Here is a 23,185-nt window from a genome sequence, read left to right as displayed (position 1 = left end):
AATGCAGGCTTCCACCCTGAGTCTGCCACTTTCTGATGGCTCTGGTTGGGACAAATAATTAAACCTTTTTCTGCTGCAGTTGTGGGTAATACAAAACATAAAATAGAAAAATAACATCTACTCCATGGATTGCTCTGAAGATCAAATTGTGCACTTTTGAAAGCAGGTAACTCCCAAGCTGTTCTGTAGGAACAACTTGCATTGTTTGTCAGTGAATTCTTTCTACTGGACTCTGTTCTTTCTCATGTATATTCCTTGTCTTCCCCAAGTCCCTCCACGTCAAAGAAACCCATTTCCATTTCAACAGTCAATAGTGCCTTGATTCATGGGGATCATGCCAGGGGGTGATCATGCCAGGGGGTGATCCCAGGAGTCTTGTTTGTTTTTTCAGTCAGGGTCTCACTCTGCTGCCCAAGCTGGAATGCAGTGACCTGATCATCGCTCACCGCAGCCTAGAACTCTTGGATTCAAATAATCCTCCCACCTCAGCCTCTGGAGTAGCTGAGGCTACAGGCACACATCACTGCACTCAGCTAATTTTTTCGGGTTTTTTCTGTATTTTTGTAGAGATGAAGTCTCACTATGTTGCCCAGGCTGGTACTGAACTCCTGGGCTCAAGCAATCTTCCTGCCTCAGTCTCCAAAAGTGCTGAGAGTACAGGCCTGAGCCACCATGCCCAGCCCCCTATAAATATTTCTTAAATGACAACAGAGAGGATTCTCCCAAATATCATAGAGCTGGCTTTCAAGTAATCTATCCCCAAAAGTCAGCAACTTTAAAGGTAAATCGTAGTCATAATTTTTAAATTTGTCTATCTTATCTTTTCTATCATTTGTATATTCATATATGAATGTGAACCATATACATTTATGCCTATAGTACATATTCAGGAACTAAAAAATAAATGTTTTCCCAAATATTAAGATAGTCATGCCAAGATAAGATTCATAAAATTACTTATGTCAAATGTGTAATATACATACCAATGAAAACTTATTTATATGTTCTATATTTTATAGTATAACATGAATCTAACAGAATTCAGATGACATTAACTTAAGGAGAAGTTGCAAACCATAAAATTACAATTAGAAGTAATCTATAAATTAAGTGACATAAAATTCCTTAAAAAAGAATGAAATAGCCAGGCCTCTTGGCTTGTGCCTGTAATCCCAGCAACTCAGGAGCCTGAGGCAGGAGGATTGCTTGAGGCCAAGAGTTGAAGACAAGCCTGGGCAATGAAGGGAGACCCTTTCTCTACAAAAAATAAAAGAGAATTAGCAGGACTTGGTGACATGCACCTGTAGTCCCAACTACTTGGGAAGCTAAAGCAAAAGGGTCCTTTGAGCCCACTAGGTCAAGGTTGCAGTGAGCTATGATCACACCACTGCACTATTACAGCCTGGGCAACAGAATGAGACCCTATCTCCAAAATTTAAAAAAAAAGAGAGAAGGAGATATGCCCAGGGGGTTAACAAAATAGGTCACCATGGACGTTTACATTTGAAAGCAATATTTGCTTAGGATAAGCCAAGATGCTTATAAGGATATAAGCTGCCTGTTGACAATTCAAGGTAGATAGCATTCTGTAATGACTCACAATATTTGCCAACCCTCCCAAACCTCTGCTTCACTAAATGTCTGCTTAAGATGAAGAGTCTGGCATTATGCATAAATGTCGAAATTCACCTGGGAGAATTTCCCTTCAGAGCGCCATGAGGTGACACAGCAGTGCCCCCGTGGTACACTCTGAAGGAACCAAAAGGACCACTGACCTGAGCACGTTCTCCTCTTGCGACTTTCACCACCTTCCCCGCCAAGGGTGTGCCCCCCAAAACAGCAGTGGTCTGTAGGTGTGAAATTAACATGCGAATGTGCATTTCATTTTACCTTATATTTTTGCACCCTAACAACTTTCAAAGCTAGTCTGAAGCTGTATGCAATAAAAGCATAGTACAATTGCCCAAAATCAATTAAGAAAATATAGAAGATCAAACCAAGTACAAAAAGCTTTGAACTTGAAATGTTTTCTCAATTTACTACCTTTGTCCTTTCTCAGAATCTTTACCTCCTAGGACAGAGAATCTATCTTCTTCCCAGCTATGTCCCTGGCCTATAAAAGAGGTGCCTAGCATATAGCAGGCACTCAATAAATAAATGCTGACTGAATAAAACAATGAGAAAAGTAAGCAAAAAAAGTTTTTTTAGCTAAAAACATCTGAATTTCTATGACGGAAAATTTAACCCTGAGCTTGCTAGTACCCATGTGAAAGCGTCATCGAAGTTTACAGAATTCTTTGTCTAACAGAATTGCCAGAAAATAGAATAAATGCTTTTCTAGTTCCAAATTTTTTCATAAGAAACTGTCTTCGAGGATAACGAGAAACATTAACATCCATGTCTTTATAGATACCTTTTTTTTTTAACACAATGTCTGACCTATGACTGATTTCGTATTAGCAAAATGAGCAGGTAAAGTGTATTTTATATGTAGACACAGTTATGTGTTATAGGTATACACTAACATTTAGCACTGATTACTCTATCAAGTTCTTACTAGAAAATAGAGCATGGGGCACAAGTAACAGTTGATAAAATTGAGGAAAAACCTAGTTTAAAAGCAGAATAACATTTAGTTGCACTCAGGGGCTCACATCTGTAATCCCAGAACTTCGGGAGGCCAAAGCAGGAGGATGCCTTGAGTCCAGGAGTTTGAGACGGGCATGTGCAAAAAAGGGAGACCTCATTTCTACAAAAATATATTTTACAATTTAGCCAGGCCTGATGATGCACGCCCGTAGTTCTAGCTACTCAGGAGAATGAGGCAGGAGGATCCCGTGAGCACAGGAATTCAAGGCTACAGTGAGCTATGATCATGCCATTTCAGTCCAAGCCAGGAGACAGAATGAGACCCTCACTCCAAAGAGCAGAATAACGTTTAGCTGAAGAGAGCATGTCCCAGAGAAATGCCGCAGCAGGTTCTGGGAGGGTGAAAGCAAATTAGACATCAGAACATTTCCTGCCTCATGGCCTTGTTCATGTGTCTGTCAAATCCTATCCAGGGCTCAAACCACATTTCAAACACCCGGTATTTCTTAGCTTTTCTCCATCATCTGCCGTAACCTAGACAGTGTGCTAAGCATTTGCCATACAAAGACGCCAGTCACAGCTCCTGCTTCCATGGGGCTCACAGTTGAATGAAGAAAGCATTCTCTAAATAAATACATGTAATTTAATATAATGACTGCTATGAGAAACGCAATGCGAAGCGACATGCTTGGAAGAAGCAGCAAACTATGTTGACTGGGGAATCGTTAGAAAGTACCAAAAAGTGGTAAAATTTAAGAAAGTTTTCAAGAATGAACTGGAGGTTGAAAAACAGAAAGAGGGCCAGACGCAGTGGCTCACGCCTGTAATCCCAGCACTTTGGGAGGCTGAGGCAGGCAGATCACAAGGTCAGGAGATTGAGAACATCCTGGCTAACACGGTGAAACCCCGTCTCTACTAAAAATACAAAAAGTAGCCAGGCGTGGTGGCGGGCACCTGTAGTCCCAGCTACTCGGGAGGCTGAGGCAGGAGAATGGCGTGAACCCAGGAGGTGGAGCTTGCAGCAAGCCGAGATTATGCCACCGCACTCCAGCCTGGGAGACGGAGCGATACTCCGTCTAAAAAAAAAAAAAAAAACAAAGAAAAGAAAAGAAAAAGAGAAAGGAAGCAAATTTTAAGCAAAAGGAGCAGCAAGTGCAAAGGTGTGAAGACCAGAAAGAACCTGAAATGTCTGAGGAATGGTGAGTGGGCCAGGGAGGCCTGAGTGCATGTGTGTTAGTGATGATGAAGGGTGAGGCTGGAGAACTTCCATCAGCTCAGACTGTCCACGGGCACGTTTAACCTGCACATCATGCTTTGGAGGTTTTCTCATCAGCCAGGGAGCATCATAGGAAAAAAATAAAAACCAAAAGAGGGACGTGACCCAGTTTGTAACTATGATCTCTCTTACCATTTTTATCCCTTACTGCAATTTGTTGAAACTATTTTAATAGCAATTATCACGCTCCTCCTTGTAACTGAGTTATTTTTTACTCTTGTCTAATCCCTCCTCCTGGATTGTAAGATCATTTAAGGAGAATAACTATGCCTGGCTCATATTTGTCCTCCTTGAAGCTTCTCTTGCACAACTAAGCAGTTGCTCCATTGATTTCATGTTCAACTTACTATTCCGGGAAAGGGAAGTAGAAGAAAGGAAGCATGACTATAAGATGGGCAAGGCCAAGGAGGAGTCATTTCTTCCATGGTGAAGAACGCAGCAGAGCTATGCAACTTCAAGCAAATTAAAGAACAGTTGTGGTTGGCCAGGCACAGTAGTTCATACTTGTAATCCCAGCGCTTTGGGAGGCTGAGGCAGGCAGATCACAAGGTCAGGAGTTCAAGACCAGCCTGGCCAATATGGTAAAAGCACATCTCTACTAAAAACACAAAAATTAGCTGGGCATGGTGGCAGGCGCCTGGTAATCTCAGCTACTTGGGAGGCAGGAGAATCCTCTGAACCTGGGAGGCGTATGTTGCAGTCAGTCGAGGTCACATCATTGCACTCCAGCCTGGGTGACAAAGCGAAAGACTCCATCTCAAAAAAAAAAAAAAAAGATAGCTGTGGCTAATGAGTGTTTTAGGAAAAATGACAATTAAGCTAAACTGCTAATACTGCAGGTGATGGATAAGACAAGGATGAGAAAAAGAAGCAGTAGAAGAATTTCTAGGAAATTCAGATTCCTTCTGAGAAAAGGGAGGAGACAGGGGACAAGACAATTTAAAGATGCCAAAGAATCCTTTATTCCTCAAAATTTTAAAATCTTTCAATGCTACTTACTAGAGTAGAAACACTTTAATGGCTTTGGTGTTTACCTCATTTCCTCTTCACTCATTAATAGCAGTATTAGTGGGTCATTTTAGTCTATTTCATCTTCTGTGTCTATCACACCAGCACAGAATTACCAAGAGCAGTGTTTGACAGAAAACATGATCTCAGGCAAATGATGGTGATATTTGTGGTTGTGTTACATTCCTTTTGATTTTGACCTTTTCACTTTGGAGTGCTGACTGACATGGAAATCTCTGAAGCACAATTTTCCAGTGAACTTGGCCCACTTGGAAACCGCCCTTGTTCATCCTCCTTGAATGAGCATTTTCCCTAGCCCATGTGTATGTTCCCACAGCAATAACTGGGTTGCAAATTAAGCGTGAACCAGATATGCCATAGAACTATTATATTCTTTTTCAATGTGCAAGCAGTTTTAAAGCTACACCTAATCCTGACCACTGGATCCTGTCAGACGGCGCCTCTTTAAAACCAAAATATGAGTTAATAAGCAGGTGAGATATTCTGCCTCCAGCAAACACTCCCTTTAAGAATTGAAAGTGTTTTCATCATTCAGAAGTTTGCTTTAAGCTTTTTCATATAATGCGTCTTGTGAAGTTTTAAAATGTATCATATTATGTTTATTTGGAACTAAAACACAATTGAATAGTAGAACTCTGATTTCTGACCCACAGTTTTGTTAGTCTGATACATTGCTCAGGATTCTCAATTATGAAAACTACAATGGTAAGATGGTAAACTACATAGGACATAAGCTCTGGAGCTATTCCCTGAGCTTAAACCTTGGTTCTCCCACTCAGATTTTCTGCCTCTATTTCCTTCTTTCTAAACCAGAGGCTGCTGTGAGGATTTTAAATGAAATAATCTACATGATGACTCTGGGCACAATGCCCACCTCAGGGTAAGCAGTCTTCATCATTATCAATCATTGTGATTATTAACAGCCTTTATATATATCATATGAATTCATCAGGCAGCTAATGTTCTGTAGAAGGGGTTGGCAATTTTTTTCTGTGAAAGTGCAGGTAAATATTTTAGGCTTCATGTGCCATACAGTCTCTGTTGCAACTACTCAACTCTGACATTGGTTCAAAAAAACAAAAGACAATCTCTACATTCAAACTCCTACCCATGAATTCCAACCCAGCATATATGTCAAAGGTCACCTTTTCCTTGACCATATTTTCAATGGCCTTGCTCACTTCCCTCCCATTTTACCTGCATGTCAAACCGGGATCATCTATCTCTGCTGGATGGCTTCACCTGGATGGCTGAGCTCTGGTGGAGAGAATCGCACAATCACACAGAGTAATGACACTATAAATACATCACGTCTAACTTCAACCAGGCCCTCACCTCTGCCCATAAATCCTTCTTAGGAAACTTCTTTCTCCCTTTTTCTACAACGGCTATTTCAAATCATCTTCTGTCCTCATAAACTTCCAATGCACAGGAGTCTCAGTATGGGAACTCTCCTTTCTATTACAAATTTTTGCAGAGAATCTCATCTTTCTCTTTCTCTTTCTCTCTCTCTCTCTTACCGCCCTCCACTCCCAACCCCCAGCGCCCCACCCCAACACACACACACACCCTTTGTTACTTCTCTCCTTTAACAATGAAAGAACTGCCCCCTTCCTACTGGAAGCTGAAGACCTCATACTCCATTTGTCCTACAATAACTCACTTCTTCCTACATCTTTTGAGAGCCGACCTATAAATCATCACACTTTCTTACATTTATTGTCAGCTTCTCTCTTCTTACTGCCTAATTCGGTTTGTGTAAAACATGCTGTAGTGTTCTATCCTAAAAATGAACAATAAACCTCACCGGAGTCTATACTTTTGTTCAACTACTACCTTCTGTCTCTCCTTCTTCCTATGATCTTTTCAAAACAATCCACCACACCTGTAATATTTTCTTTCTTTCCTTCTTCTTTCCTTTCCTTCCATATAGCAACCTGGCTTATATTTCTGTTGCGTACACCAAAAGTGCTGTTGTGATGGTGCTAAATATTCCCAAGTTGCTAAAATCAAAAGAACACGTACTGCTTCCTGAGATATTTTCTCTCCCAGCTCCCATGACATCTAGCTCTCCTTGCTTCCCTTTGATTCTTTGAAGGATTCTATCTTCTCCTTTTTTCCTCGATAACCTTATGCATTCCCATGTCTTAAAGTGCCACCCATAGGCTAATAATCCCCAATCCAGCTCTGCTCTTCCTTCTCCTGGGCTCTAGATGAGCATCTCAAATCACCTAGACATCAACACCAGAGTTACCAAAGGTCCCTCAACTGCAAAAGGCTCAAATCAAAATCAAGCTTGAAAAAAAATAACTTGGCCGGGCGCAGTGGCTCAAGCCTGTAATCCCAGTACTTTGGAAGGCCGAGACGGGCGGATCATGAGGTCAGGAGATCGAGATCATCCTGGCTAACCCAGTGAAACCCCGTCTCTACTAAAAAATACAAAAAACTAGCCGGGCGAGGTGGCGGGTGCCTGTAGTCCCAGCTACTCCGGAGGCTGAGGCAGGAGAAAGGCGTGAACCCGGGAGGCGGAGCTTGCAGTGAGCTGAGATCCGGTCACTGCACTCCAGCCTGGGCGACAGAGCGAGATTCCGTCTCAAAAAAAAAAAAAAACTTGTTCCTCCACTTGTAGCATGTAAGTTAATGGTACCGTCATCTGGCTGTTGAGGTGAGAAACCTGTAATCCTGCCTCTACATTGCCTCTGCCTTTAATCAATTACCAAGTTCTTTCCTTTCTATCATCTATCTTATGGACCCTGGACCCACTGCTCCTCTGAATCACCAGCTCTCACTTCAGAGTCCAAGATGAACACATCTAATCGCTGTCTAGGCCAAGTGCCAAGACTTGTGTCCAGTCTCCAAGGGGCTGGGAAAGAAAATACTTGGAGATTTCACATCCCATTACAAGTGAGCTCAGTTTCTCACTGAGCCTCAGAACATGAGGAATTCTCCAAAATGAAGACGGCCAGATGATGGCAACCAAACATGAAACCCTGATAAATGTGCTCACTCCCTGGATTACTGCACAAGCCTTCTCATGGACCGCCCTACTGTCAGTCTTGTCTTCCTCTTCACCTACCTCTGTCGCCCATCCAGGCTGCAATCAGTTATCTCTCAAAAATGTAAGTCTGGTGACATCTCTCATGGACTTAACACTCTTCCTTGCCCACTGACTACCCACAACATAAAATGCAAGCTCTGTGCATGGCTCCAGGCTCTCTCTGCCCTAACTCCTGCTTTCTAGCCTTACCTCTGGTTATTTCCCCATTTCCAGATAGATCTCTGTTTAGCTGAAATGCTTAGCGGAGTTACCTGAGTCTGTCATGCGCTCTCTGGGATCCAAGTCTTAGAATACGTTTCTGCCAGTACCCTCTTCACCTCCCTGCTCTTCCTCATCCCTCACACATTATTCTTTCAGCTTTCTCTTTCATAAAAGTTTCCTGATCCTGACCTTGCTGTTGCTTCTAGGTGCTATCACAGCACTCTGTGGTTCTATACCACTGCAGGATGACTATAGCTAACAATAACATACTCTATAGTTTCAAATGGCTAGAAGGAAAACGTTGAATGTTCCCAACACAAAGAAATCATAAATATTAGAGATGAATATGCTAGTTACCCTGATCTGATCACTATACATGATATGCACTGAAACATCACTAGGTACCCCATAATTATGTACAATTATTATTTGTCAATTTAAAAAATAAAATACAATTTTAAAAAGACATACTCAATTATATAGGGTTATTATTTATTTGTAATTTGTATTAAGTTCCATGAGGGCAAAAACCTTTACTTTTTCAAGGTCCCTAGCACATTACCAGGCATGTGGTATATAGTCCATAAATACATTTTGAATGGGTAATTCTGGTCCATGCAGTACATCTATCCCAGCTTAGGCTTCACAATTTAGCCATGTCTAGAATCAAAGGTTTTGTTGCAATTATCTCCTTGGATTTTAGCCTACCACAGGTTTGGTTGACACAAAATGTTTTTCAATCTCCTTTAGCACTGATTTCAACTGAATTTCTTTCAGGCCACAATAAATAAATAACACAGTAGCTTTCTTTCAAAGAGAAATAAATTTTACAAGAAATGCAATAAATGAAAATACAGTCTGTTGTGCCTTTGGTACACAAACATACTTTCAGCCCCCGAGTCTCCCCCTCTCCACCTTCATGTCTCTTCTGGATCCATGTTACCTAACGGCTCATCTCCCCACACCTTGTAAGAGTTGATCCTGATCCTAGCTTCCCCTATCTACCATGTGTGCTGACTGAGGGGTCAATTGTACTTCAGAGCCCATTACTGAGAGAAACCTGGCTGCCTTGGTAGGACAAACTATAAAACGTTTTGAAATATACAAAATGGTACTGGGTGTCCTTGCAACAGAATGCTGGATAAGCTCTGGTGGACCTTCCAGGGTCATCTAACTTCACAGGAGTCTATGCCTTTTATTGTCTTTACAATTTTACAACTCTGTAAGTTGGAAAAATCTAAAAACAATGCAAATTATACTGGTACATAGATATAAAAATGATTTTTTCTAGTAGAAATGCTATAGATTTCCACTCTTATAAATGATTCCAAACCAGTTTCAAATCTATGACCAACTTCATTTCAGCATTCCTGATTGCCTACATGTGTCTCATCTTCAGTGTCTCCTTGGAAATGCTTGTAATATATTACTGATTTTTTCAGTTGTTAAATACAAACTCGAATACGTGTTATTTGATTTTTACAGGTTGACTATACCTTTGCCTTTTCAAAATCATACTTTAACTGCCTGTTTCTCATGAAGAAAATATATTCAAGTATTTAAAATATACTGAATATAATTGTTCTCCATATATGAGCCATATCTGAGTAACTGGAGACCAGTCAGAATGTTTCTATCCTGCAGCACAGACAGGACAAAGGAATTAGAATGATATCTGGGTTGGTAAAGTCAGGGAGAATGACGACATCCTCTGAAGGACTAAGGATTTACTTGAAGAAGAGTGTGAAATATGGTTCAGTAGATAGAGTAGGGCTAGCATATGGGGAATCTAATAATTCAGGCACAAAAAAGTAGCTATCTTTCTAAGAAGACATCTAAGGCAAAAGTACAGTATTCCACTTAAGAAAATGGGGTATGTTAATAATGAGTTTCAGGATCTCAGATTAAATATCTTGTTTAATCAGCAGGTCTATGACTCACTGCATCCAATGAAGCAGCAGGTTCTTGAGGTGGATTTCTACAACCCCCTCTACTCTTGCATAATGTTTTTTGAAATTAGAGATTTTCTTAGATGGGAAGATACTTCTACACAAGCAACTCAATTCAGTCCTCTGAAGACACACCATTTCTGGGAAATGTCTCACTAAGTTTACTCCTAACTGACATGAGGTAGAAAGTCGAGGTTCACCACATCCAGGAAGCTTCCATTATTCACTCCTAGACTCAGTCTCATGGCAGACATCACTGCTGATGTTTTCTAGATCTTCCCTCTCAGTATTCTATGAACAATATATGGCAAAAGAATGGCACACTTCGAGTAACGAGGAGTCATTGCCTCACAATATTTAGTTCAAAATGTCAGTGGAATTTAAAACTGTAATAGCTTACAGATAATGGAACATCTTTTACTTAATTTTGCTGATATTCCCATGTAAGTGTTCTATGTCAGGCCTCTAGTTCTCTCTCACGCCCTTTAAGATTAGATTAGGCTCTCATAGCCCCTAGGTTTTTCTCACTTTCCTTTAAAGTCTTATCAAAATTGTATATTATTAATATATTATTTGTTTAATATCTTCTCTGTCTTCTCCGCTTTACTACCTCCCATGACTTTTAACTCCTTGAATATGATGACTGTGTTGTTAAGTCTGGATCAAGGGTCGGCAAACTTCAGCCCCTGAGCCAAATCCATCCCAATCCCTTTTTTCAATATGACCTGCAAACTAAGAATGTTTTTCTCATTTAAAAGCTGTTGTTTAAAAATCAAATATCAAAACAATAATAGTTTTAACACATTAAAATGATATAAAATTCAAATATGAGTATCCATAAAGTTTTATTGGCACACAGTCACGCTCATTCATTTCCATATCACCTATGGCTAGTTTCACGCTCATGCAGAGTTGAGTAATTTTAACAGAGACTGGACAGCTCACAAAGTCAAGAGTATCTACCATCTGGCGCTTCCCGGAAAAGTATGCCCATCCCTGGCCTACAGCACAGCTGTACTTCTAGCACCTGAAATGTAATAATAAGTGATTACTACCATCTATTGGACTGTTGAGTGAATGACTATGAATGAACACAACTGGGGACAATAAAGTTTCAAAGATTTCACTGAAAACTATACATAAATGAAAATTGGAATCCTTAAAATGCATTTTGTGGTTTAGAGTTAGACGATCAGAGTCAGATTTACTAAAAATATCAACATTCTATTGATCTCATTACATTAATCAAATTAGAGTTTGAGTAAGGTGGGCGGGGGGCTGGCTGTGAGCCCTATCCTACTAACAGTGCCTACTGCACACATCATCTTTTTGAATGATTTGATACTGCTTAGTGAGATATTTGATAGCACTCACAGGGCATGTATTAAAATCATAAAATGATGAACACAAGTATACTTGATATTTCTTCCAACTTGTAGAATAAAGAAAACTTATATTCATTCACTTTAATGTTTCTCTCAATTTGTGACTTAGAACTTCTATGATAAAATGGGGAAAAATCATTGCTACTAATGACATTCTATGCTGTCTTTCAGAGCATAAGAAAACAGTTGCCGTTGCCTCTGGTCTTCCTATTGAAAGCAGACACAGAGTGCATGAAGATCGTTCAACTATGTCAGGGACCTCCTCCCATGACTCCTTCTATGACTCCCTCTCAGACATGCAGGAAGAAAGAAAGAATGCTGACTTCTTCCCAGGCCTTTCTGCTTTCCTCAGCCAGGAAGAGATCAACAAGAGTCTTGACCTGGCCCGGAGAGCCATAGCCGACTCTGAAACAGAAGATTTTGACTCGGAAAAGGAGATCTCGCAGATTTTCAATACTTCCCCTGCAAGCTTCCATGAGAACCCTTCCCATAAGACCAAATTGGGTGAACACACCTCAGGGAGACCTCAGGATAACAGGTCAACACCTGTCCAGCCTCTGGCAGAAGAACAAACTAAGATTATCTCTTCACCTGTTTCAAAGAGGAAACCTGCCATGTCAGCCCTGCTCACCAGGCCCAGCTACATCCGGAACCTCCGAAAGGCTGAAAAGCGTGGTGCAAAAGCTCCCAACACAAACATAAAGCCCAAAACGCCACATCAAGGAAAGGCTGGCCCCCAGAGCCAGCTGTGTGACAAGGCGGCTAATTTAATTGAGGAGCTGACATCCATATTTAGAGAAGCCGCAAAGCCAAGAAACAGAAGCCCAAATGGGGAGTCCTCGTCACCAGACAGTGGGTACCTGTCTCCTAAAACTCAGCCGTCAGCCCTGCTGAGTGCCTCAGCCAGCCAGAGCCCTACAGAAGACCAAGGGGAGACAGAAAGAGAGGTTAAGTCCCCTGGGGCCAGGCATTGCTACCAGGCCAACCAGGACCTGGCAGCACCACGCAACCGCAAGTCTCACCCACAGCCCCACAGTGCCCTCCACTTCCCAGCTGTACCTCGATTCATCCAAAAGCTGAGGAGCCAAGAAGTAGCAGAAGGGAGCCGAGTTTATCTGGAGTGTAGAGTCACTGGAAACCCCACTCCTCGAGTCAGGTATGAATTTTTTTATTATGCACAACAAATGATTTTGTTGACTTTGGTGTTACTTTAATATGGGAGGAAGATAGATTTCCTGTGTCATTAGCCCTCTGGAGACTGAGGGAGAGTACTTGCAAGGAGAGCAGCAGCCCAGGATCGCCACTACGAGTGGTGCTAGTTGTCCCTGGCTGGATATATATGTGGTCATGCCCCCTCTGTGCCATGGAGGGACGGCAAAGGACTTGAGCAGGCAGAGAGGAGTGGAAACAGTTTGTTCTCTAAGACGGTGGAACTAGTATGGACTAGGCACACTTAAGATGTGAAACTGATTTACTCGAAGTCCTGTGAAAAGTGTGTGTATATTTGAATATGAGTTGCTAAAGATGGTTGAAAACATGGCTAAAACTAGCAGCTATCCAGAAGCGAAAGGCACAAGTGTGTAGAGGCCTACCTTCAGATTAGCCCCCAATAACTCATAAAAGGGAACAATAAATATCGAGGCCCACTTGAGGGGGGAGAGTAGGAGGAGCCTGAGGATCAAAAAACTACCTATCAGGTACTAATCTCATTTACCTGGGTGACAAAATAATCTGTATGCCACAGCCCTGCAACATGTAATTTACCCATGTAACAAACCTGCACGTGTATCCCCGAACATAAAGCTTAGGGGAAAAAAAAAAAAAAAAAAGATTCTCATACACAAGAAACAAAAATCAAACAAAAATTATCCCCCAAATGGATAATCCAGTCTCAGGCATGGACTAAATCGGCACATAATCAGTAACAGAAGCACACACACACCCCTTCTATGTGATGCAAACAAGGAAGGCAGAACTTTCCTAAGAAAGAAAGATAAACCAAGTCAGGAGCTCCCCAGGTCTGTCTGTTATTCCTACACAGGCTCTGGTCGCTAGAGCATGGAGACAGCAAGAAATAACAGTGAAGGGAGTATGCACTTAGAGTTAATAAGCACTCACACCACCATGTTCATTAGAATTTCTATACATTCTTCTGACTTCGTTGTAGAGAGTATACCTTCCCCTGTGCAAAGATGTTAAGGGAAAAGAGACCCTGGAGTCCCCCTGCGGGGTTTCCGGTCATGATTCCATTGCCCAGCTGTGGGACCTTCGTCAAGGTACTCTACCCCTCTGTGACTCAGTTTCTTCGTCTGTGAAATGGGAAGTATAATAATACCTACATCATTCTGTTTTATGATTAAATAAAATAGTACATGGGGGAAAATTAAAGCAGTGCTTCGCAGCTAGTAACTGCTGCATTAGTGTTACCTATTATCTTCATTATTTCTCATTTCTTAATTGTATTCGGCAAAATGAAAATAACATAACAAGTCAGGATTTTATTACAAAAATAATGAATATTCACTTATCTTGGAAGTTTTGCTTTTATTCATGCAGAATGCTTTACCTAAATTACATAAATATTTAAAAAGTTAAATCAACGGCCGGGCGCAGTGGCTTATGCCTGTAATTTCAGCACTTTGGGAGATCGAGGTGGGTGGAACACCTGAGGCCAGGAGTTCGAGACCAGCCTGGCCAACATGGTGAAACCCCCTCTCTACTAAAAATACAAAAAATTAGTTGGGCATGGCGGCATGTGCCTGTAATTCCAGCTACTCAAGAGGCTGAGGCACAAGAATCACTTGAACCTGGGAGGCAGAGGTTGCAGTGAGCCAAGATCACACCACTGTATTCCACTTCAGCGTGGGTGACACAGCGAGACTCTGTCTCAAAAAAAAAAAACAAGTTAAAATTATTTGATTTGGAAAAAAATGGTAAAGTAGACATCACTGGCTAAAGATTGAATTGAAACACTGGTACTTTCTTATTAATAGCATTTCGCAGATCACAAACTTCCCTGTATTTCTGATCCTATGCTCACTAACACAAGCTTTGCTAGTGTTGGTTTCTTAATCTGATATCATTGTGCACACACATGAAGTAAACATTAGCATTACTGGCTGAAAAGCGGTGTGATTAGAGGTGGGCAATTTTTTCCCCCCGACCAATCTGTTCAACTAATTCACCTTGAGTCAGCTTTACAGCAATTTTACTATAATTCTTTAAGAAACTGACAGCAGGGGGCAGTAAAAAACTTTTTAATGTGTTCATTTAATTAAATATGTCATTCTAAATTTTGCATTTATATATATTTCTGTAGATTATTTATATACATGAAGAATTTGTTTTTTACATTTTACCTTTGATAGAAATGAATGTTTCAGATTCTATTTAGATTTTTTAACCTACCAATCTTGCAAACAAATAATTTTCATTAGACATTCATTCTCATGTCACTCAAAACAGTTCCACAGGTTTTCAAACTACATATGGTTCTACCTACATTTACTTCCAAAACAACCCTTAAAGTATACTACAACCTTTTAAAAAATGACAGAAAGCAGTACATGTAGCATTCAAGGATTAATTCAAGTGAGTAGACCATAATGACGGTTTTAAAATTCACTTAACCATTTGGTGATTCTAGGGTTCATCAAATTCACACTTCTGCCTCTTTGGGGGTAGCGGAACTAAAATTTAATTTCATTAGTATCTGTAGTATTATTAACTAGTTTTCTCCTATCCTGCAGTCTATGAAAGTCCAAAGTTGACAAATTACACCCTTCTAGAATAATTAAGTCTCATAAAATGTTCCATTGTTGAAAGTTAGCTGGTCATGTTTGTATCCTGTAGAGTTTTTTGGGGGTTGTTTTTGTTTTCGTTTGAGAGGGAGAGTTTAGATTCACATTGAATTTTCTTAATTTCTGTTGCAAAGATCTTGATCCTCCTTGTCACATATTTGTAAGTGTACCAGACACCTAAGAACATTGAGCTCTTTTGACCACATGAGACATACGACAATCATGAGACAATCTTTGAAGGAAATTTTCTATCAATCAGGAAGAAAACCTTTATTAAAGATTTCCTGCAATGGGGCATTTTAGAACCTGGCTCAGAGTGTGTCAGTCCAGAGGACCTAGGACCTGGAGCTTAGGCAGACCTATTGATTGGCAGGCCATCTCCTGAGGTCATAGAAGCAGTTGACAAACGTGTGGAGAGGCAGGGGATGTCAGGAGAATCTAAAGCAAGCCATAAGCAGAAGCCCAAGAGACACTGGTTGGTGAGAGCAGAGACGCTCCTCAGTGTTGGGTAGTTGGCAGCTGTGCTGGGAGGTGAGTGAGGTATGGTGCCAAGAAGCTTGGCACTTAGCCAGTGGAAAGGTCCAGGCTGACTTATAGGAAATGCACCACAGGAAAACATGGTAGCAGATAGTAGGATCAAGATACAGGAGCTGGAACACGGGGAGAAACCTTTACCTTGCAAGAGTTTAAGCAAGTGAAAGTTAGGACCATAGCTCCAGAAAGACAAAACCAACAGAGCAGAATCTTAGTGACTAAACTGGGTCCAGATTAGGGAAATCAACTGCTAGGTTAACATGCCTGGGCTACTAAGCAGCTGGCTGGAGCTTAAACAATAGAGATTGTTTGCTTTGGAAAGCTGGCATGATGAACCTTACAAATGTGGATAAAGTAGCCCCAGCTCAGGGAAGAAGTAACAGAAACAACAGGGTAAAACTAGGCCAGTCACTTCAAGGCAAGGCATTTGTGCTTCATATACAGCCACTTCGCCCTCTCACACTGTGTGAACACCAGTTATGACTACAAACAGGACTGAAAATGTTTTCCTCCTTTATTCTTACATATCCAACAAAATCCCAATAAGAGAAAGAGCTGATAGAAAAAACCGTATGCATAAAAATGGAAGTTACATACAATTGAGGTAGTATTCACATGATACGCAAATTATATTAACAATTTGAATTACTACATTAAATGAAATCAAGTGAGAATTCATTTTTTCTCTGTTTATGCTCAAATGTTCCATATTCTCATATACTCCTTCCAAACAGCATAACGACCCGTTCCCTGACATCACTCACCTTCCCTGTTCTCTCCACTCTTGACTTTTGTGAGTTGGTAAAAAATTTATGAATAATTTTAGTTCAAAATTACCTCTGGTATTATATAAAAGGAGGCCTTATATTTGTAAAGGTATTTATTTTTAAAGGTATTATTGATTTATTTTAAAAGTATTTATACCTTTAAAAATATTTTATCAACTGTATATTTTAAACCATTTAAATGTAAGGAGACTGGAATCGAAAACTGTGAAATGATACGCTACTACGAGTAATACAAAAATCATTCATTAGTCATGGAGACTGGAGTATAACCCAGCTCTTAGGATTCTTGATCCTGTGCTGCAGTTGTTAATGAGAAGACTTAGCCACTGTCACTGCGGTGTTAGAAGTTATGCATGGCTTACTGACAGCCTCCAGAAATGGAGATAGTGGAATTGCCACCTTTAAAAATCTACGCTTGGAATTCATATTCCAAATATCTTCAGAGAAAATGGTAGCCTGGAAATTTTCCAGTATCTTTCTATATGGAAAAAGAAAACAAAGCCCTTCATGGGTATCCTTCCCTTTTTTGTATTAAGTTCATGGTCAATCAATAGAAAAAATTTTTTAAGGTGGGGACGGTTAGCGTAGAAACATTCCGTGTTGGGTAGTTGACAGCCGTACGGGGAGGTGAGTGAACTGTTGTGCCAAGGAGCTTGGCAATTGGCCATTGGAAAAGTCCAGGCTGACGTACAGGGAATGCACCATGGGAAAACATGGCAGCAGGATCAAGACACAGGGACTGGGACACAGGGAGAAACTATGTTATTCTCCATCAAATTACTACAAATAAAGTTATTCTTCAGAAAATAACTACAAATAAAACAAAGCATTCCCATTTTATCTACAAGTAGTCCAAACACATCTTTATATTAAGTTATTAATATAAGGTAAATGTGTACATATGCCCAAAAAAAACACTTTTAAACACCCTTTTATAGTAAAAGTGGAATCCAGCAATGTGCTTTAATAGTCTAAATACAATTACTCATATCTAATCATAAGATACCTACTAGGTCATCATTGTTAGCCTCGTAAAGTTTTATTTACTATATACAATTAGAAGTAATACAATTATTTCTTTTTATAATCAAAACACAGCATATCCAATGCCTCCAATTAGTTTACATCAGCAAGACTTTGATCATCATCAAAAGCCAAAACAAGAGGATTAGCCATATCAAATCTATGTAACTCTGTCTGTAGAAATTTCCATCTCCTCAAAAACAACAGCAAGTAAAACAAGCCATCAATTTACTTTTCTTACTAAAGGTATCAGTATGTGGTATCTCCCATCTTTTGGCTGGTTTGGTTTTGGAAAATGTAGCAACAGCACCAGTAGCCAATAGTTTATGAATATTCAGTGCTTGTAAAGTGAAGACCCAGATGGCTTAGCCCAGGAGTATTGTTGTTGTTAAAGAATATAGTCAACAATGAAATACCAGATAATACCATCAGATTATCAAAATGAAAAAATCCTGACAATACATGTGTTGTTACTGCAACATGAAATGTAAATAGGTACGACCAGTTTGAAGAACTGTTTTATGATACACAATTAACTTAAGATGTGCATACACTAAACCTTTATAGAATACGCAATTGCCTACTTGACCTCACTATTTGGATGTCTGATAGTCTTATCAAATTTGTTCAAAACTAAACTTCTGATTCTCCTCTCCTCCAAAAACCTTCTCTTTCCAAATCTTCTCCATGTCAACAAAAGACAACTCTCCTTCCAGCTCTTCAAGAAAAAACCCTTGAAGTCATCCTTGACCCCTCTTTTTCTCACACCCCAAATCCAATTCATCCAGCAAATCCAGTTGGCACCACCTTTAATGTCTCCAAATCTGACCACTTCACCCCACCTCCATAAATGAGGCTATATGTCAAGCCACCATCATCTATCTCTTTGTTATTTGCATTACCTTCCAATCCATCTTCTTGCTTTCGTTATTGTACATCACAGTCTACACAGCACTCAGAGTAATTCTTTGTAATGAAATCATGATCACAGCACTGCCCAAACGCCATCCAGGAGCTTCTCACTCAGTCCGAGTAAAATCCATAGTTCTTATACATCCTAATCAGGCCTCATCTCTCTGACTTCACCTCTTGTCACTCCCCAAGCTTAGTCCACTCCAGCCACAGTGGGGTTTTTGGCTGCACCTCCATCACGCCGCCAGGCTTGTTCTTGTCCGGGGCCTGTGCACTTTCTGCTCCCTCTGTTTGTAAATCTCTTCCCCCAGGTATCTGCAGGATTAAATCCTTTATCCCCTTCATATCTCTATCACCTTTACAATATGGCCTCCTATAAATACTCTATGTAAAAGAAAGGTCCTGCCTACCCCACTCTCTATTCCACTCTCTTGCTTGTTTTTCTCCATAGATCTCATATGATACACTGTACATTTTGTTTGATTTTTGTAGCTGTCTTTCTTCCTTCACTACAATATAAAATCCTTGGGTGTAAGGACTTTGTTTTACTCACTTTTGAGTCCTCAGAGCCTAGAACAGTGTCTGGCATGTAACAGATGCTCAATAAATTTGTGCTCAGAAAACTGGAAAGAACCTAAATATTCATCAAAGAGAAAATGGATAAATTGTGATAGAGTCACACAACAAATGAACTAGAGCTGCATGTATCAGGATATATGAAACTCACAAACATAAAATCAAGCAAAGAAAAGAAAGTTGTAAAAACTTACATAAACTGGATGGACAGATGTTTGCATATGAAATTACATTTGCAAAATAGTACTATTTCAGGCTTACGGATGTAGTAGGAGTATAGAGAAATGTGTGGGAATGAGGAACACGAAATTTCAGACAGCAGTAACCTTCGAGATAAAGCACACGATTTGTGGAGAGTGAACTGTGTTGATGGTGTTTTGTATCTTAAGGCGGGTAGTGGAGACGCAGATATAAACGACATCATTTTAATACTTAATAGTGAAACATACTGACTTTTATGTTAATCTACTATCCTTATGATGTATCAGTAAGTTCAGCAGCAAGGTTTCTAAAGAATACTAAGATTTACTCCATAAAAACCATCCGGAAAATACCTTGGTGTTAAGCACTGTGAATCGGAGAGGTTGGCTTTTAGCCATTTGTCCATATAATTTTGGGGATTGTTTTAGTTATATTTTAGAGCTTTTTAAAATGTTTTTGTTTTGAATTTATGGTGTTTCAGTAGAATATGTATTCAGTCTTGTGCCATGAATCTTTTATGGTATTGTCTATCTACTTTATTTGCTGCAGACAATTAAAAAATCTGTATATGAGCTTCTTGTTTTTAAGGAAAAAGTCTGCATTAGGCACACACACACACACACACACACACACACTATGGACCTGGTTAGGACTAGTGAAAGGTAATTTGAAAATTAACAAGTGCTGCCTGTCACTATCTCACCAACCCAACTGCCTCTCCTCCCACCTACATACCTAGACAATAGGAACAAGCACATTAGGGCAGAATCCATAAGAAAACAAAGCCTAATTTTATAGTTGCCTATTTTCTCATTCTTTTATTTCTTAATTCATTTTAAATCTTTTTTTCTTTCTGTGTATTTACATTGAATTGAAAAAACGAAAGCCTTTATATTTTGCAGAGGACGATAAATATTCCCTAGAACACCAAATTGCTGATGAACTAGAAAGCAAAACAAATTCAACAAGAGAATGGCACCTTTGGCCAGGCGTGGCGGCTCATGCCTGTAATTCCAGCATTTTGGGAGGCCAATGCAGGCAGATCACGAGGTCAGGAGATCGAGACCATCCTGGCTAACATGGTGAAACCCAGTGTCTACTAAAAATACAAAAAATTTGCCGAGCGTGGTGGCAGGCACCTGTAGTCCCAGTTACTCAGGAGGCTGAGGCAGGAAAACTAGCTATGCCTCTGCAGTAGTTTACCTGCAAGGCCATCATTAATGAGAATATTGAGTCTATTTCTGCAGACATTAGTGAAACGGAGTAATTCAGTATCCAGCAAGCCCAGGAAATATTGCCCTTGTTGCACAGAATTCTTGTTTAATGACTTGAATATTACAGAGTGGCAGCAACTGCCTTATCACCTCTTCTGGTCAACCCATGACACCATGATATTATGAAAAGCCCATTCCAGCTGTATAAAAGCATAAAGCTGTGACAATGTTGCTCACACTGATATCTTAGTGAGCCAAGAAGTAAGGTTGATATGCAAGGCAAAAGTGGACTATAACTATACAGTTAGAAGTTTGAAATGGTTATGACAGTCATCAGTATCTAGTCATGAGTAGCAGTAGCTATATTAGACAGCAGCATCAGTTTATATCTTAATGGCCAAGTTTCTGGATTTAGCAAGAAAACAATAAACACCAAAATAAATTTAGCTGAAGAATAAAGGTAGAGTTTTTTTAATGTCTTTTGCTTTTAATTTGTGGTGTTTCAGTAGAATATTACACGTAATCAGTCTTGTGCCATAGATATTTTATGGTATCATCTACCTACTTTACTTGCTGCAGATGGCAAAAAAAACAAAACAAACAAAACAATACCACCACCTGTATATAAGAAGCTTCTTCAGATAATCCCTTTGGAATTAAAAGGGCTTTGTGAAACAAGCATCAGAAGAGCTTAGTGGTTGACAGTAGAGGTTCTAGAGCTAGAATGTGACTCCTGGCTCTATCACACATCAGTTAGGTCACTGTGGCAAGTTATTTCAACTTTCTGTGCCTCAGTTTCTTTGTTGGTAAAATGGAAATAATAGAAGTACCTACCTCTAGGGTAATTATGAATGTTAAATCAATTAACACAGAGAAAGAGCTTGAAACTATTAGCACATCGTAGTGTCTTAATAATGTATTATTTTAAAAGTTACTTATTAAAGTGTTTACTTTTATTGTTTATTGTCATTGACTTAGTATAAACTCCCTACACTCTACCTTTTCAAAAAGCTCTGACTCTGTTTCAAAATCTCTCTTTAAAATCTTCAGACTGCCATTCTCTTTTATACTACTAAGTATTCACAATGGCATAGAGCCTATGGAGATGGAACACTTCAACAGCATAAAATAAACAAATGATTTATCAGAAATACAATACATCTTGAAAGCTGCTTTTAACTATTTGTTTGTTGAGTCCTAGATTTGTATCTCACAGTCAGAATCATCACCAAGGCTGCCATGGAGTAGTGGGATACGTTCCCTTGGTCTCCGTATAACATACTATTTTTTATAAATTTTTACCTCACTTGGCCTTCCGTTCCTTCACTGCTGCAGGGTAGTATGGGATCAAAGCCAAAGAAAAGTGATTTGTTTCCATCTCTACTCTTCCTTCATACAACTAATTATCTCCCCATCCTCTCTAAATCTAGAAGCTATGAAGGTTAGTGTACTATGGATTACTGTCAGTTTAGAACGCCCTCCACAAATAAAGACTCTTTGACTATTGTTTTCTTGCTGCTTTTGAAATTGTTTAGCAATTTCCCTCAGTTTGCTTTGTTAGCACTTGCTAAACATTTGCTAGAGTTAACTGAAAGTGGTTCCCCAACACTTTAGCCACTCCTTATTTTTGTATTTCAATAATTTCAGCAGGAAGAAAAATCTAAAAATAATTTAAGTAACAAATGTAGGCTTTTCCTCAGCTAGATAAATCCACCTTTTATTTTGCATTTTCTTACTAAGTATTATACCATGCTGCAAAGCTCTCAAAAGGAAAAGGATGTGCTTTTTGGAAGTTTAATTTACTAGTATGCAAACCAGTATCAAATAGTTGTTTTGAAAGAATTTGACCCTGAAGTTTGATACCTTCACAGTGAAAACTACTCTATGTCTCAAATCTTTTCTGCAGAGTCTATTTTAAGTACTTTTCAACATGTTTCTTCATTTGCCTTGGGGCCGTACCTCCTCATGGATCATTGAATCTGCTTAAGCGTAATTACAGCAATTCAAGGACTCCACTTAGACATTGCATTCTTTTGACGTTTTGGAGTTACTTTATAAAAACAACTGTAGCAAATACAATTTTAAGTATGAAACTTGATATAGCTTACTGTGCTGACCAAGATGCAAAATAGTTCTACCAGTTGGTGTTCAAATGATGTATAACAATAGAAATGGTTCTTTCCTATTTAATTTCAGTTGATTGGAGCCAAGAAATAGTATCCTATTGGATATCTGCTGAAATAGAACTAAACTACTGGTCTCCTGAACACTGATAGAGAAATCCAATCAAAAGCTTTTCGTGGCCAAAAATAATACTAATTGCAAGTGAAAACTAACTTTGTTCTCTCAGTTATGAGTTCCAGTGGTGAAGTCTAGTTCCATATAACAGCGTATGGTAAATTAGGCCACAGAAACAAGCTTCCAGTCACTGTTTATATGATCCACATGTTGTGGTCCAAAAAATGTAAATAAAAATACCCTAGGGAATAAGGACTTTTTCCTAAGATGACAGCTTTTAGCCTTGGTTGCTAAAAATGGTGAGTATTTCTAGTGAAATTGAAAGCAAGTCTAGGGAAATGAATTTCCAAGTAACAGAGGAGAATCTTTGAGAAGGAGGAGAAAGAGGAGGGGAGGGAGGAGAGGGGAGGGG

At 39.6% G+C, this 23,185-nt stretch overlaps 1 protein-coding gene across 3 annotated transcripts in view; it reads left to right on the top strand.

Annotated features, from left to right (window-relative positions):
• PALLD (palladin, cytoskeletal associated protein) overlaps window positions 1-23,185 on the top strand; it is a 436,126-nt gene that overhangs the window by 2,804 nt on the left and 410,137 nt on the right. For 2 of the 3 annotated variants that reach the window (XM_011959641.1, XM_011959640.1), the window contains exons 2-3: window positions 6,911-6,915; window positions 11,659-12,643. In XM_011959641.1, the coding sequence (XP_011815031.1) occupies window positions 11,736-12,643 (908 nt within the window). In that variant the 5' untranslated portion in view covers window positions 6,911-6,915; window positions 11,659-11,735. Of the gene's footprint in view, window positions 1-6,910; window positions 6,916-7,676; window positions 8,014-8,241; window positions 8,247-11,658; window positions 12,644-23,185 lie in introns of all 3 variants that reach the window. The other variant, XM_011959639.1, reaches the window with a different exon arrangement.

This window comes from Colobus angolensis, unplaced genomic scaffold (genome assembly GCF_000951035.1).
Source record: "Colobus angolensis palliatus isolate OR3802 unplaced genomic scaffold, Cang.pa_1.0 Scaffold5, whole genome shotgun sequence".
Classification (NCBI taxonomy): Eukaryota; Metazoa; Chordata; class Mammalia; order Primates; family Cercopithecidae; genus Colobus; species Colobus angolensis.
The sequence above is the reverse complement of the archived record's forward strand: the minus strand, read 5'-3'. Positions and strand labels throughout refer to the sequence as shown.